We start from the raw sequence: 18,022 nt of genomic DNA, 5'->3' as shown, positions 1-18,022 counted from the left end.
GTTCCTGATGTTGCAGGGTTACGTCAAGCTCATCATTCTCGTTATTTTGTTCATCCAGGAGCAACAAAAATGTACCATGATCTCAAGTCAATTTATTGGTGCAATGGAATGAAGAAAGATATAGTGGAGTTTGTGGCTCAATGTACCAATTGCCAGTAGGTTAAAATCGAGCATCAGAAGCCTGGGGGATTACTACAAGCTATAGAGATTCCAACTTAAAAATAGGAAGTGATTAATATGGATTTCATTACAGGCTTACCTCGTTCTCGGCGTAAGTATGACTGTATATTGGTGATTGTGGATAGACTCACAAAATCAGCTCATTTCTTGCCAGTCAGAACTATGTACTCAGCAGAAAATTATGCAAAATTGTATATTAAAGAGAGAGTGTGACTTCATGGTGTTCCAGTGTCCATTATCACTGATAGAGGAGCACAATTTATAGCTAATTTCTGGAAGTCTTTTCAGGAAGGTTTGGGAATTCAGGTAAGACTTAGCACAACATTTCACCCACAGACCCATGGACAAACTGAGCGTACTATTCAGACCCTTGAAGATATGTTAAGGGCATGTGTGCCAGATTTTGGAGGTAATTGGGATGATCATTTGCCGCTCATTGAATTTGCATGTAATAATAGTTATCACTCCAGCATTCAAATGGCCCCATATGAAGCTCTATATGGGAGGAAGTGTATATCACCAATTGGATGGTTCGAAGTAGGGGAGACAAAGTTAGTAGGGCCAGACTTGATCCAGCAAGGGGTGGAGAGGATCAAGCTTATTCAAGATCGGTTATTAACAGCTCAAAGTTGCCAGAAATCCTATGCGGACAATCGTCGACGAGACTTGGAATTTAAAGTTAATGATTGGGTATTCTTGAAAGTGTCGCCGATGAAAGGTGTAATACGATTTGGCAAGAAGGGCAAGATTAGTCCCCGGTATATTGGGCCTTACAATATTGTGCGCAAGGTAGGCCAAGTAGCGTATGAGTTAGATTTGCCTTCAGATTTGGAGTCAGTCCACCCAGTATTTCATGTGTCAATGCTTTATCAGTGCGTTGGAGATCCTTCTAGAATTGTGTCTGTAGATGATGTCCAAGTTACCGAGAAACTGTCTTATAAAGAAGTACCCATTGCCATTCTAGATAGGCAAGTTCAGAGACTCAGAACTGAAGGCGTAGCCTCAATTAAAGTTCTGTGGAGAAACAATAAGAGGGAAGAAATGACTTGGGAAGCATAGGAAGATATGAATTCCAGGTATCTGCATCTATATCCACGCCTAGACAAGCTCCAGACAGAGACACCATTATCCTCAGGTATGTGATGCTTCTTTGAATGATTTCTTGGTCGTGTGTGGCCAATATGGATATTGATGTTGTAGCCCTGTGAGGCACTGTATATTTTGGGTTGTTGTGGTAGGACGGTAGTGATACAATTACAGGGGAAATTCTGGCGAAATTTTCATAGCATTTCTAAGAGCTTAATAGACTAGCCTTGTTATTACAAAAATACCCTTAATGAAGTAAGGGCCTTGTTTGGTAGTTTTCTTTAGGGAAGATGGCTTGAATTTAGAAAATAGCCTCTTTGCATGGCTAGCCACCATCATTTCCCTCCTTATCATCTTCACTCCATGCGACCAAGCAATCATCCATACGTCATACGTAATATGCCCTCCTATGAATGTTACACCTCGTAGTTTTGTACGTTGAGATTCGTTAGGTGTTAGTTGTTCAATTGTAGACACTGGAGATGTTTCCTAGGATATATGAGATTATATGTGCCTATCTTATGGTTATGGAGGTTTAAGTTCATGTAATAGGTCATGGAAGGATCGGAGAACAACTGAAGCAAGGAAACTAAGTTGTTGGAATTTTGGAGAAGGGATGGGCAAGATTTCGTACGATAATTTTGAGCCAATTTGGGGAAAGAATATCTTTTAGCATATGAAGAGTTTTGAGGTAAAGTAAAAGCCTAAAATGAAGTTCATGAAGCCTAGTTTCCAACACAACAATCCGCTCGTCGATATGACATCGGAGTAGAGAGTTATGGACATTTCAAGTAGGCCAGCTACAGTGCGCGAACACGCCAGCTAAAGTGCGCGAACGTTCTAGGTCGGTGCAAACCGACTCTAGAACAATATAAAAGGGGGTTTAACCCTTATTTCATCCAAACACCCCTAAATATATCCCAAACTCTCTATAAAACTCCCCCAACTTCCGTCCACAAAAGTTTAGCGCAAATCAAGTGAAATCTTGAGATTTAGGTTCGGACAGCGTATAGTTGCGATTATAATATCGTATTGCGGGGAATCTTGGCTTGAAATCAAGGTGAATATTGAAGATATTGCGGATCTAGAGGGAATAAGGTATGAATCTCTTGTTAATGATATTGATTTAGGTTATTTATGAAGATAGAACTATTAAATAGTCGTATAATGAATTAGTTGGTTGAGAAATGGAATAAACATCGTGTGGGATGTTTTATGGAGTATTTTGGTATTGATGATGATGTTGTTGGCGTTAGCGTTGTTGTTGTTGTTGTTGGTTGTTGGTTGTTGGTATTGTGATTTTGGGTTAGGGATATAAACAGGGGAGATGCCGCCCGAATTTTGATAGATTCTAAAGGAGTTTAATTTGAAGGCTTAAGATAAGCATAGGACGATAAGCCTAAAAATAGTATAACTTCTCTTGACTGTAGATATACGATCTTGGGAGGATAAGCGTTAAGTAGTTAAGGAGACCGAAAAAGGTATGTTAAGGCTAGTCCCTTTCTTTCTAAAGGCATGATTCCCTTCATATGCACCCATACATGTTTCCCATAACATCCTTATTCTCAAAAGTTAGAAGTTCATGATTCTCAAAGTTCTTATGATAGTAAAGATAGATGTTTTCTAAGATGATAATGATGATGATGATGACCCCATTTCTAGAAATTCCAAGGCTTATGATTTTGATGCTATCACGAGATTGTTGAGCTTATTTCATGATTTCTTGATTTTATTCATTGTTGTTGGTCTCACCTTATGATAATTGTTCCTTCAAGGTGACATATAGCGATGATGATTGTTCCATAATATAAATCGGAGGTTATCGACCTTACGTCACTCCGATAAAGTGGTAACTTTTATTTGGGCCCTCATGCATGCTACTTATATTATATATGTATATGTATATATGGGATATGGGAAAAAGGGCGAGGCATGATATACGCATACCCACCAGATCAATTGGTATATTATGATATCGTCCTGGACCCAGGATATATAGTTAAATCGATCGGAGCGTTCGTTCCGCAGCAACATATATAATGATGATACGATATATGGATCGGGTTGCACGTTCCGCAACAATATAATATATTTACGGATCGGGCAACACATTCCGTAGCACTACTATGTTATATATGTATGAAAAATGTTTTTTTAAAGAGACTAAGCATGTATGGTATCCGCCTTAAGAGGCATTCAAATGTACAGGTTATCTCTTTACATCATGTTATGCTCCATATCTCTTGTTATGTTGTTATTCATGTTTGTCACTCTGAAAATTGAAATAGTGCCACCTTAGTCCCTTAGGGATGGTTTGGTATGATAGATAAGCAAAAATAGTGATGGGATAAAATACATACTCGGTATATTATTCGTACTGACTTCTTTTCTTGTGGACGATGCATTCATGCCCGCAGGTAGGCAGATAGACGGATCTGACCCCTAGGAGCTTCATCTGCGGAGTTTAAAAAACGCTCCAGTTGCTTCGAAGCTGCAGTTTATTGGTACTACTCTTGTGTGTATGTATACTTGGGCATGGCAGTGTCCTGCCCCGTCTTCATGGATTCTTGTATTCTATATAGAGGCTCGTAAACAGATGTGTGTAGCTAGAAGTCCCATATCGTTATCAGTTCATATTGTTGTATTATATTTTGGCAGCCTTCTTGGTTTATGTTTATGGGCATAGTTATTGATGATTGTATAGCGATGTGTCATTATCTTGTGATATATGCCCTTATAGATTATGATACCCATGAGCTGTCTTTGTGGTCCACCTAGAAATGATTATGAGATGTATGTTCAGAGGTGCTCGGTGGGTTAGCTTCGGGTGCCCGTCATGGCCCTCTGGTTGGGTATGGCCCTCTGGTTGGGTCGTGACAATGAAGCTCCTCAATTCTCTCCAATGCCTCTTCTTGCATCAACATGGCTTGTAAGGCTTGGAATTCCTTGGCTCGGCCTCGGGTGAAGCAATGTGGATCACATGTACTCTTCGAGATCATATCAAATACCAAGAGAAGTAGTTCGCACTACCAATCATGGGTTCAGTAGTGATGAAGTGGTTCGGGTTGCTGGACCATAGGTTTAGAAAAAATATCTGAACTGAGAGACATAATCTAGATATTACTCGGATCATGAAAATCTAAAATCGCCAGAATCTGAAAAAAAACTTGCCGGATTTGGAAAATAAAACTTAGTGGAATCACTAGGAGACCCTTCTGGGAAACAAAAAAAGATGTCGGACAGTTGCTGGAAACTTGAAAATCTGGGTAGTTGCCAGAAAAATCAGATCTCACCACCGAAAACTTGTCGGAATCAAGTGCAATCACTGTTGGTCTACGCGGAATTAAGGGGCGAGCGCGCTGGAAAAGGATATGCGCCGAAAAAAATAAATGGAATGGTAACTCACACGTCGGTGCGTGAGATAGATCTCACCGGAATGTTTTGGATCTGGACGGCGCATGGGGAGCCTGGTGGTGGCAGAGCTGACTGGGTTTTGCTCGCACCGATGGTCTGAGTCTAGTAGTGGTGTTGGTTTGATCACAACACCTACGGAAGACGAGATCTGTTCGGACTGCCAAGAGAAAGTAGCCAGAATTTTTTTCGAGTTCGGTATTCTCTCTTCCATGATCGCTGGATTTAATCCCGCTCTGATACCATGTGAAGCGGAATATAAAATAAGAGAAGACTCAACTTGATTATTCCCTCAAGCTATTGGGGTCTAAAAGCTATATTTACATGTCCTAAAAAGGAAAGGAAATCAATATAAATCAATTCCTAATTACATATATTCTACCTACTAATTACATATATTCTAGCATATATCCTACATAATATACATTAGAATCACCACATGATTCTAACATTAGGAAACTGAGGTAAATTTACAATAATAAATAATTATTTTTTTAGCAAAGTAAAATAACATCACTTTTAAAAATAGATATTACTACGATAATTTTTTTAAAGTACATACATGAATGACTTCAGTCGTGCTAGACACTGTTCTAAGAAACTATTTCAGTAATATGAAATGTTTCTCTAGAATTAAATAAACCCATCTCTAAATTTAATTACAGGATACAGGAATCAACAAAATTGAATAATAGCAGCAAGTTATACTAGGAGAATAATAGAAAACAAAAAAGAAATGCTTTGTAGTAGATAGTTATTATTGGCTTCCTCTCTTGGTTATACAAATGGAAGTATTAAAAAGAGGAAGAGGCTAGGCGTGCGTTTGATGATCTCTAGAGGAAAATTAGAGCATCCATTTGTAGGCTCAAAGAATGACTCAGTTATGGACGAGTGTCCATCTATATGTCTGTTGCTCCCAAACACACACGCAAGTATTCACAGTCATACAAGTAATATAGGATTGTTAAGTTCAAATATCGTAGCCACAGAGACTTAGATTTTATACTGTTCAACTAATTCAAACTTCGTTGTAATTATTCAAGAAAATCGCAATCAGAGTGTTTGTTGTGACTAAACTAAAACTGAAAGTAAACAAATGAATACAGTTGTTTTAGTGACTGAGCCAATTATGACGAAGACTGTAAGGTTTATCAGATGAGAGAAAATTCCAGGGTGATGTCTTTCGACAATCCAGTTGATCCGTTGACAATTCTACCTACCTTATTTCCTAGGTTACTAGTTGACGGGTTAATTGTAACTTTATGATATTCTCTCGAACTACTCACAAGCCTGTAGATGCTACTATAATGCCTATATCTCTATGGTCGTCAGGGATAACAAGAACACATTTATTTCTCCGTAATGAACTAAGTAGGGTTAAAGAGTATATCTCTATCCTCAGTACTGAAATGATTAAATAGAACAAACTCTGTTTATTCTTATTACGTACGTGAATCCCTTCTTTGAAGTTCAACTCACGCACCACAGATAGTGTCTAATTAGTGATCAAGTAATTAAACAATTAAGCACAAGAATAAATAAGCAACCCAAAATATGGAAATTTAATTGATAGAAATTGTCATCAAACCAACTATCATGTCTTTCACCATAACCCTATAAATAAAAAGTTTAGCTACCCATGATTCTAGATGAAGAACAAGAATTCATGAATAATCTAGGGTTGAAAAGAAGAAAATAAAATAACCTAGAGAGAGAAAGTGTAACGACGGCTTACAAGTCTTCGAAAAAATCCCAACACGTCGTTCACCACTAATAATACGCCTATTTATAGCCTAGGGTTAAACTGAAATAAGTAGACCTAATCCCGATCGAAACAAGATAACTGTTCGCTGACTAATGACACGTGGCACCCTTGCCACGCGAGGGTGCCACGGAAGAAGAGTTCCTTGACTTCATTAGGATAGACATGTGGCACCTACGCCATGCGTGGTTGCCGTGGATCTGCTCTGATTTCCAGTTTTATCTAGCTAAGTATACCTGCGGCACCCGCAACGCGAGGGTGCCCAGTTCTTCTCCTTCAATGCTTCCAAATCATATCGAAATGCTCAAAATTTGTCCAATCTTCATTGTGCAACCTGAAAACACAAATACCGTTCATAAGACCGTTTACAGCAAATTCAGTGCAAAAGGTACAATTAAAGTACTAAGAGACCGAGGGGAAATGACGCAAAACATCGTTATTTCTGCCAAATATCACCACCCCCACTTAGACTTTGCACGTCCTCGAGCAAACACTTGCTACAGATCACACATTCCACTTTTCGCCAACATGAACAGGTCTACTCGGGTTTCAGCTAAGATGATCATTTATAAAACATGTTATCCAACAAATTTTTGAACTAGTCCTTCCTCAATTCATGCCATCACATTAATTCAAACTATGAAGCTTACAAATAATCTCTTCAACACGACTCAACCACTAAATCTGACCCAACGACACCACTTTAAGCACAAATTGCTTGGTCATCCGACAGAGAAACCAACAATTCACCTATCTTATGTCAACTACATGCCTTCACAGAAAGAATGATGTCCAGCGATCACACATGAGTATAAGGAACAATATTTCCATGGTCGTATCAAGATAACTACCCTCACACTCACAAAGAACCATCACATGCAACGTACGATGAACCATACGCTTGCCCTTAGTGTAATTGTTCTACAAATGTGAGTATGTCAAGCCTAGGATCAAGTAGGATTTAAAGGATTGTGATGTCGACAAAGGGATGGGTAGGATACATTAAGATGTAGTGACTAACCTCCCTAAGCACTTTAATACATTACACTTTAATTATTTAATTCAATCCTTCATCAACCAAGCTTCCATCATACACCATCCATCTCAATCATCTCAATCATGCCCCATTTTTTTTCGAACTTAGGCACCACAATTTAGTTGACGAACTAGTGGGGGAACTACTATTAACAGAATAAGGACACCTACTCTATCTACATATTTTTTTTCTTTTTCCCCCTTTATAGTTTTCTCTATCTCTCTCTTTTTTTTTTTTTTTTTTAAATCAGCGATTCCCACTAGTAAGCATTTTTAATAACTTGGTGCACCAATAGACTTTGCTTCGGACTTCACTCAACAAGATTCTCATCTTTTTTCGATTTCCCAACTCCAATTTCATTACTAAACAATTAAAGTACTTAAGAGGCAAAGGGATCAAATCAAGGTTAATAAGAATAAAGGGTATAAGCTCATCAACGGTTGCCAAACAAAGAGCTAAAGGCTCAACGGGGCTTACTAAGGTAACATGTAAGGGTAGGTAAGTGACGGTTAAAATTTGGCTAATCAAAAAAATGCCTCTATCATATCCTAGACTTAACAACTCAATTTCGCTTCACGAACACACCAGGCAAGTTCTAGACGTCAATACAAAGCATGGATTATACAAGATTAACCTTACACGCACATGGCACATAATCAAGCCAAGATGGATCCATATCAGCCCTCAAATCAAACAACACATACAAATTCAAGCCAGACAGGTTATATATGAGTCAAGATTAAGGGCGAAGTGTTTCAAAAGAGACTATTCAGAATTTTTGGCATGTTTTAACTTTAAAAACCAAGAACATCTTTTTTTTTAATCAACTTTCACCTAGCCCAAGTACCTAGCATTCGATTGGTCTTTCTATGGACTAATTTTCCCTCAAGCAGGTTGTCATCCACCCGTCATCGGGAAAAATCCCTTCTATGACTAAGAAAAGAAGCAACAAAAGAAAACAAAATCCTAACGGATGCTAAATGCCAATACGAAGGTCTAATAACTAGAAAGCATCCTTTTTTTTTGGCTTTTTCTATTTTTTTAAGGGTAATCCTAATAAATATAAATAAATTACGTCCTAAAAAAATTGAATCCTAAGGCATATAAGTTTCCTCTATCTCGAGACACACCTCTCACCCCTCACTTATTTTCGTGCAATGCCCTCAATGCATATGAAAAAAGAAAATTTAAGAACAAGGTAAGGTGAGAGCTACTCCCCGGGGCCCACTAGGGCCTAATCATCATCACTGGCATCCGCATCCTTGACATCAGACAACTCGGACTGCTCCACCTTATCACTACCCTCGGAATCGTCATTGTCACGTGACGTCCCCTCATCCCATTCCTATCCAGCTGCTATTTTGTCCACGGTGCATATATCTTCATCATCACTTAGTCGAGCCTCATCCTCACCCAGAAGCCTCCTCGAGTGGGCAGTAAGTGGAACCTCATTAAACATCCTCAAAATGTCTAACTGTGATTGCTGGACCTGCAACATCTATACCTTGTACATTATGGTGAGTAGGTTGGTCTGGGCCGCTTTTTCTTCCGCCGGGGTGAGTAATTCTTAGCGATTATCTTGCGGCCTTTGACATTTGATATGTCAACCAAGTTGGTTGACGGCTCAAGAACCCTATCATTAGAAGTGGCCAACTTGGCATCAATCCGCGTAATCAACTCTGTGATGGTGTTCCTAAAAGAAAAAAGTCGACGACAGTTGTTTTCCCTCACCTGCCGCATCTCTTTCAACATTCAATGCCCAACATTTACGCTTTGCCCCGTTAATAGGGCTCAAGGGTCATTATCCTCATATTTATCAACCAGAGCCACACTCGTGCCGATTTCTCAAAATTGCTCATGAGCATGTTTTTGTGTGTCTTGAGCTTGTTATCATACCTTTCCCAAATGTCAAGAGACTCTGGCCCACATAATGTTTCTCGGATGGCCTTATAATCAGGCCTCCGGGCGAATTCTTCGAGTGGGTCGATTGGCACATCTGGTGCCCCAACAGCTCCTCACAAAGTGGATACGATCAAAGGAATTGGGCAGCCACGAGCTGTGATTGTCAGGTTCCAATATTCAGAGTTCACCAACTTCATTTGTGCATAAAATTCCAAGACAAGATCATTGTTAACTGGCCCCGAACTCTCAAAAACAGCTTTCCACCCCATGCCCACGAGGCTATTGTAGATGGCCCAAAAGTTCCTTTTTAAGTTGACCTTATCCACCCCACGCTCATGGCTGTAGCCTTTGGAGACGTCAAAATTTTCATACCACTCCCTAGCCAATGGATATAAACCCAAGATCCTTCGTTGTATTGAGGCTTCAGGATGGTGGTTATTGGGTTCTTGCTTCCTCTCTTTTTGTCCTTTTTGTGGTTATCGGGGGATTTCTCCTCTCCTTCGTTTCGATCCTTGGGAGGTAGATGCAACGAATTTTCCTCTAGCTTTGCCCATAGTGCCTGAAAAAACAAAACAATTTATCCCATATCATGAGTTAACAATTTTACAATACAAAGGGCGTAACTCGTCGGTGACCCCACACTTAATGCTCTTCGTTGGGTACTCACGCCGGAGTCTAGCATTTAATGGGGTAAGGACCACCCCACAATTATTTAATTACTACGACACAAAAAAAATCAAAATAAAGAAGTTAACTATTCTATTCTATTGTCCAAAGAAAATAAAAGAAATAAAATCATGTGTTAGGACTTGGGTTGTGGGAATTTTCCCATATTCACATTTTTTTTATGCAAAAATCACCACTTCCTTATTCACATTGCGCGCAAGGGTTCGTAAAATTCTTTAGTGCTACATTGCTACTCAAGAATTTACAATTTCACACAAAAAAACTTGGTTCAAGCATTTAATCGAACACCTTGTGTGCTTAAAATCTTCCTTTAGTTTTTTTTTGACAACAATGCTGGGTTATGAAACCCTCCCTTGTGAAATAATAGTCATGTTCTAGCCTTAAAAAACACAAACAATACCAAACACCAACCCAAATTCGTCCAAAACCCTAAATTTCAATCATTCAAAAGCTCAAGAATAAGGAAAAGGGGAAAGGGGATTTCGAATACCTTGTGAATTTAGTGATGATCTTATGGACTTCCTTGAGTTTTGAATGTGATTGTAGGAGGAAGGGGGGGGGGGGGGGGTTTCGAGTTTTAGAGAGAGGGAGTTGTTATTCTTGTGTTTTGAAGAAGTGGGAAATAAGAGGGACATCGGGTGTTTTACTTTTTTTTAAAAAAATATTCCATACGACCCGACCCGTGCGGCACCCCTGCCACGCGAAGCTGCCACGGATGAATAGTTTTAGACTACCACATGTTAGAGACGCGGTACCCTCGCGTGGCAGGGGTGCCGCAATTAGAACCATTTCCAGTTTAAAGATTGTTCTTGTGCGCCACTCGTGCATCGCTGGGGTGGTGCCACGATGTTACCTGGACGTTTTTCGACATTCTTTCACTCATTCTGAGTTCCCGCTTCTTCCCTAGTCCTGCAACATGAACAAATGTGATATATAACTTGAAAAATGTTGGGTTGCCTCCCAAACAGCGCCTTAGTTAAGGTCGTGGCACGACATTTTTTTGTATTTTTTTTAATTTTCTCATTTTTTTGTTCTTTTCTTAATTCTAATTTTACAAACAGGGGTTGCCTCCCGAGAATCGCTTGATTTAACATCGTGGCATGATGCAGGCTCTCTCAAGCCTCTTCCAGTTCCACCGAGGTGCTCTCGCGATCAATGACCTCTCCAAAGTAGTGCTTTACTTGCTGCCCATTCACCAAGAATGACTCGTTAGAATTCAGCGGCTTCAACTCAACTGCTCCATGTGTTGTCACACGCACTATCTCAAAAGGCCCAAACCACTTACTCTTCAACTTCCCGCCAAAGATCTTCAGCTGGGAATTATACAAGGAGGCTAATTACCCAGGCTCAAACTCACGAGATTGGATGCGCTTGTTGTGAATTCTCTTTGTCCGCTCCCTGTACATCTTCGTGTTCTCATATGCATGATAGCGAAATTCATCCAACTCATGCAGTTGCAACCTCTTTTCGTCAGCCTATACCAAGTCTAAATTCAGCTTCTTTATCGCCCAATAAGCTTTGTGCTCAAGCTCAACCAGTAGATGACAAGCCTTGCCAAAAATGAGCTTATATGGAGATGTGCCAATGTGAGTTTTGTAGGCTGTTCTGTAAGCCCACATAGCATTATCAAGCTTCAGCGACCGATCTTTCCTACTTACGCTCACAGTCTTCTCCAAAATTCTCTTGATTTTACGATTCGATACCTCCAATTGACTACTCTTCTGAGGATGATAAGCAGTCGCTACCTTGTGTGTCACCCTATACTTGAGTAACAATTTATCAAAGAGCCTGTTACAAAAGTGCGTACCTTGATTGCTTATGATGGCCCTTGGGGTTCCAAACTTTGTGAAAATATTCTTCTTCAGAAATCTTGCTACCACACTAGCATCATTGGTGGGAAGTGCAATGGCCTTCACCCACTTCAAGACATAATCGACATCCACAAGGATGTACTTGTTCCCTTTGGATAGTATGAAGGGACCCATAAAATCGATACCCCAACAATCAAATACTTCGATCTCCATGATGCCACTCAATGGCATTTCATGTCGCTTTGAAATGTTTCCAGTTCTTTGACAGCTATCACATGCTGTTACGACCCAACCCCGTAGGCCATGACTAGTGCCCAACCTGGACACTCGTATACGTACCTGTTGGATATAGTCAAACTGAATCTAAGAACAATATGGAAACTTGTAAAAGAACTCCAAGGTTCATAACGTCGTCATGTATATATGTCCAGATAAACTGTCTCCTGAGGAGTCATAGCTAATCAAATCATAAAATGATACGCAAGCCGACAAGGCAACCACTACAGACGAACACCATATCATATGCAAGCCGACAAGGCTGCCACTACAAACGAACATATCCATAGCACATCGTATAGACACAGCTGAACGGAACTTATACACAACCCACACATATGTCTACAGACCTCTAAGAGTATCGATAGTGAAATATGACGGGACAGGGCCCCGCCGTACCCTTGGATAAACATATATATATATATATATATATATATATATATATATATATATATATATATATATATATATATATATATATACATCAAAAGATCTGTACCAAGAGTCTAGGCTCCGAAAAATGGAGCTCTCCAAGACAGCTGAGTGGAAATCCTACGCTGGAGGATCACCAAATCGAGTATCTGTACCTGCGGGCATGAAACGCAGCCCCCCGAAGAAAGGCGGTCAGTACGAGATATGTACTGAGTATGTAAAGCATGAAATACAATAAAGAGGGTCATGACTGAAATAGAGATTACCGGAAACAAGTATGACTTTTCAAATATCAATACACTTGCCTTATGAAATGAAAATCATGCATATCAATATCATATATCATATCCGGCCCATTATGGGACTCGGTGAATAAGGTCGCCACATACCATCCTTGGCGCCATAATCATATCATCACATCATCATCATATATATATATATATATATATATATATAAATATATATACCGTACCCGGCCCTCTAGTGAGGGACTCGGTGAACAATGCAGTGAAACTGTGCACGAAAACATATCCTGGCCCGGGACTCAGTGAAAGATGTATTGAGGCATGCACGAGTAGAGTAGTGAGCAACCATATGCAAATTAAATCATATCTGAGACTCAATAAGATAATCAAAATGAACCATCATTTAAGAATTTAGACGATAGTCATATCAAGTACCTTTCGAATGTCACTACAGATTATATTAAAATAGAACTTCTGGAATCATATACAAGTATCAAGACATAATGAAATAGCTTCTGGAAGTCAAGAACAGTAGCCATCCTAGTGGCTCTAAGAATAGGAGCTTCTTTGGATTTATATATATACGTCGTCTGTTTGTTTCATAAAGATCATGCCAAAAGAAAGAAGGGTTAGCTTTACATACCTGTTATGGGTTAACTGTAACCACGTTCGCTTCGTCGCCCCTTTAGCCTATTTAATATAAAAGTAACGCTATCGTTAGTAAACTATACTTTCTAGCTTATAAATCTACAACCAATCACTTATGGGAATCATTCTTTAGTTCATACTTTCTTGATTAGGATTCTGGTTAGTTAAGAACTTAACGGAAATCGTGCAGCATTTCCTCCATATATATTGCCTAGCCCTAACTTCCAATTAATCTCCGATTAGCACAGCAATACCAACAACAACAATAGCAACCTAATAACCTCTCTTAATTCTTTTTCAACTCACATCATTGACATCTAAGATTATACAATAGGCAGACCATTATATGCTTCGTATACGACACCTTATGCACTTGTTTTCTTCCAAACTTACGAGCCACATTAATATCAACACAACAACAACATCAACTATCATCCATGCACAAGAAAATTACTTCGATATCCTCTCAATAACGGCTCGAAACAGCCCACTGAGACTACAACATTAAAAATGAAATTTTCGACATTTACTTCGCCAAACTACAAACACACGAGGAAGAGTATAATTTTGTCATGGACAACAACACCTATACATATCTATCACCATATTTCCAGCCCTTCGATCATGAACAAATCACCCTCAATTACCATACAACAATCACGACAACATTAATCAAATTTAATCCACCATTGCTAAATTGAAATAACACCAACACGGTCCAAACAAAACCTTAACGTTAACATATATAATTTTCGACATCCAATTTCATATAATAAAAATTAATCTCTCCATTACAACATCTTTAATTCCAATTACATTTCAAAATGAAGAAATATTACATTGAATTAATTAGGACAGATCCTATAATAACTTGCTCAATTCGCACCACTTCATCTCCCGCACTTCGACACCCTTAGGTTGCTGCCTTCTTGACATGTAAAACACCTTAGGAGATTACAATTTTTCTTCTACCATAGCAGTTGGCCGTGAGCTGCTCCAAATCTGCCATGGCCGTGAGTTGCCATGGCATGGAAGCTCTCTTCTCTATCAACTTTGTTTATCTCTAATTCAAGTTAAAGTTGGAATGAATTGTAAATGGCAAGGTGATTTATGAGTCATCATAATGCCTTATATAGGTAGCCCCTCCATGGGACACGTGTCCACCCTTTTGACATGTGTCCCAATTAATTAACAACCAATCAAATTCCGCCATGTGTTGTGGGGCCCGCTTAATGGTCTAATTAGCTTAATTAATCATTAATCCCCACTTAATAATATAATCATAGTTAATTAATCCCTAATCTCTATTAATATTTCTATACAAATTGAAATCTATAAATAAATCGTGCACTAATTAAAATCGAGGGTTAAAAGTCCTTAGCTTATGTCGATTAGCTTACGAATAATTCGACGTACAAAAATATGGGGTATAACACATGCTGTCACAAATTCATAAGCATCTTTGAACAACATCGGCCAATAAAACCCGGACTGAAGTACCTTTGCGGCTGTTCTGTCACTGACGTGATGTCCACCATAAAGTGACGAGTGACAACTCTAAAGAATTTTGGGGACTTCCTCTTTTGGAATACATCTCCTAATCATCTGACATGTGCAACCCTGTAGAGATACGACTCATCCCAAAGGTAGAATTTGCTGTCGTGTAAGATCCACTTCTTTTTCTCATGATTAGCATCGGGAGGATATACCTCGCTCACCAGAAAGTTCACCATGTCTGCATACCAAGGTAGCTTGGCCTTCTGAAGAGAAAAAAGTTGCTCATCTGGAAAAGTCTTCTTAATCGCCATATCTTCATCAACATGTTCTCAATTTTTAAGTCCCGATAAGTGGTCTGCTACTTAGTTCTCTGTGCCCTTTCGATCAAGAATCTCAATATCAAACTCTTGTAGCAGCAATACCCAACGAATAAGTCTATCCTTCGCATCCTTCTTAACAAATAGATACCGAACAACTGTGTGATAAGTATAGACAATCACCTTGGTCCCCACAAGATAAGATCGAAATTTGTCAAAGGTATAAACAACCGCCAATAACTCCTTCTCTATGACTGTATAGTTCATTAGGGCTGCATCAAGTGTCTTGCTGGCATAATAAATAGGATGAAAAATCTTGTCCCTTTTCTAACCAAGAATAGCCCCCACAGTAAAATCACTTGCACTACACATCAACACGAATGGCAATGTCCAATCCGGTGCAATAATAATAGGGGCAGTCACTAACCTCACCTTCAACTCATCAAAAGCCTTCAGACAGGCTTCATTGGATATGAACTTCACATCTTTCTCTAGAAGCTTGCACATCGGATTAGTAACCTTGGAAAAGTCCTTGATAAATGACCGATAAAAGCCTACATGCCCAAGAAAACTGCGCACTCCCCGAACAGAAACAGGAGGTGGAAACTTGATCTTAGCCTTATCAATCTCAATGCCCTTGCTGGATACTTTGTGCCCAAGAACAATGCCTTCTCGAACCATGAAATGACATTTTTCCCAGTTAAACACCAAGTTAGTCTCTTCACATCGAGCCAACACAGCATCAAGATGGCTCAAACAATCATTAAAAGAATCCCCGAAGACCGAGAAATCATCCATGAATACCTCCACATGATTTTTCACCATATCGGTGAAAATAGCCATCATGCATCTCTAAAACATACCTAGAGCATTACATAAACCGAAAGGCATCCTCCGGAATGCGAAAGTGCCATATGGACATGTGAAAGTGGTCTTTTCTTGACCTTCTGGTACAATCATAATTTGGTTGTAACCTGAATAACCATACAAAATGCAATAATAATCGTGCCCAGCCAATCGATCCAATATCTGGTCCATGAAAGGCAAAAGAAAGTGATTCTTTCTGGTGGCGGTGTTCAACTTCCGATAATCAATGCAAATCCTCCAACCAGTAATAGATCTTTGAGGTACCAGCTCATCTCTCACGTTTTTCACCACAATCATGCCCCTTTTCTTCGAGACACATTGGACGGGACTCACCCATTTGCTATCTGAGATAGGGTAAATAATGCAGCTATCAAGCCACTTGATTACCTCTTTCTTCACCACCTCCTTCATGATTGGGTTCAGCCTTCTCTGACTTTCAACACTGGCCTTGCTATCCTCCTCCAATAATATTTTATGCATGCAAAACAAATTGTTAATGCCTCCGATGTCAGCTATATTCCACCCAAGGGCTCGGATTCTATCTCTTATTACTCGCAATACACGTTCAACCTGCACATCAGACAAATAAGCAGAGAGGATTATGGGCAACGTGTCACCACTGCCTAAGAAAGCATAGCGCAGATGAGATGGTAATTGCTTCAGCTCCAGAACGGGAGCTTCCTTAATAGATGGTTTCGGCTTCTTCCACTATGGTCTGTCTAACTCCTCAAACAGGGTGTTGGATTGCAAATATGCATAAGAAGTGTCAAGAATCTGAAGACACTCCTCGACGTTTTCATCGTCCACCACGTCTTTACCATACACCAATGCTATCTCCAAAGGATATCGAGAAGCTAGAAAGTGATCTAACTCTACATTTGTGAGCTCGGGCTCCTCAACTATAATCGTCTTCAATTCTTCATAATGAGGCGGAAGCCTAGTAGCCTTAAAAACACCAAAAGTAGCTTCTTCTCCATCAACTGTCATAGATATCTTCCCATCTCTGACTCGAATAACTGCATCAACAGTCGCTAAGAATCCTCTTCCCATGATGAGAGGGACATTTTATCTGCTTCGTAATCAAGGATAACAAAATCAAACGGCAGAATAAAAGGACCCACCTTCATAAAAACATCTTGAATTATACCATCAGGATATGCAAAAGAACTGTCAGCTAATTGAAAAGTGACTGTTGTTGGCCTTGGCTCACCTGACCCCAATGTTCGGAACACAGAGGTGGACATCAGATTAATACTAGCACCCAAATCCCACAATGCCAGTCCAACCTCGATATTACCAATAGTGATAGAAATAGTAAAACTACCCGGATCTTTCAGGTTCGGTGGAACCTTGCTCCTCACTCTAGAACTACACTCCTCAGTAAGTGCCATAGTCTCAAATTTTGTCCAACATCTCTTATTTGCAACAACATTCTTGATATACTTAGCATATTTTGGAAATAGCTCTACCAAAGGAATATTGATGTGTACCTGCTTCAATATGTCAAGAAATTTCTTACAGGCTGCATCTATTTTCTGTTTCTGAAAGCGCTTGGGAATGGTGGAGATAATCTAGTCCCCACATGTTTAGGCTGTTGCATGACTTTCTCCGGACTCTTTTCAGCTTCAGTTCATTGAGCAGGAATGAGTGCAGTATCTAAATTCTTTTTGTTCTTTGGTGGCACTTCTTCAAGTTCCCTGCCATTCCTCAAGGTGATTGCATTGTAATCTTTCGGATTCTTCTCAGTATAACTCGGAAGAGCACCCTGTGGTCTGACATTCTGAGCAATCTTTATCTGTCCGACTTGACGTTCGAGCTCATGAATAGATTTCTGCATCTCGCTCTTCACCTTTTGATTTTGTTGC

The 18,022-nt window shown here is 39.6% G+C and overlaps 1 protein-coding gene across 1 annotated transcript; it reads right to left on the bottom strand.

The window, feature by feature from the left end:
- Positions 1-17,188: 17,188 nt before the first annotated feature.
- Positions 17,189-17,548, bottom strand: LOC132620017 (uncharacterized). The gene has a single exon (XM_060334755.1). The coding sequence runs from the start codon at positions 17,546-17,548 to the stop codon at positions 17,189-17,191; it is 360 nt and encodes a 119-aa protein (XP_060190738.1).
- Positions 17,549-18,022: the final 474 nt, after the last annotated feature.

The sequence above is a fragment of the Lycium barbarum genome, chromosome 11 (assembly GCF_019175385.1).
Source record: "Lycium barbarum isolate Lr01 chromosome 11, ASM1917538v2, whole genome shotgun sequence".
Classification (NCBI taxonomy): Eukaryota; Viridiplantae; Streptophyta; class Magnoliopsida; order Solanales; family Solanaceae; genus Lycium; species Lycium barbarum.
This window is presented reverse-complemented; position numbering and strand designations above follow the sequence as displayed.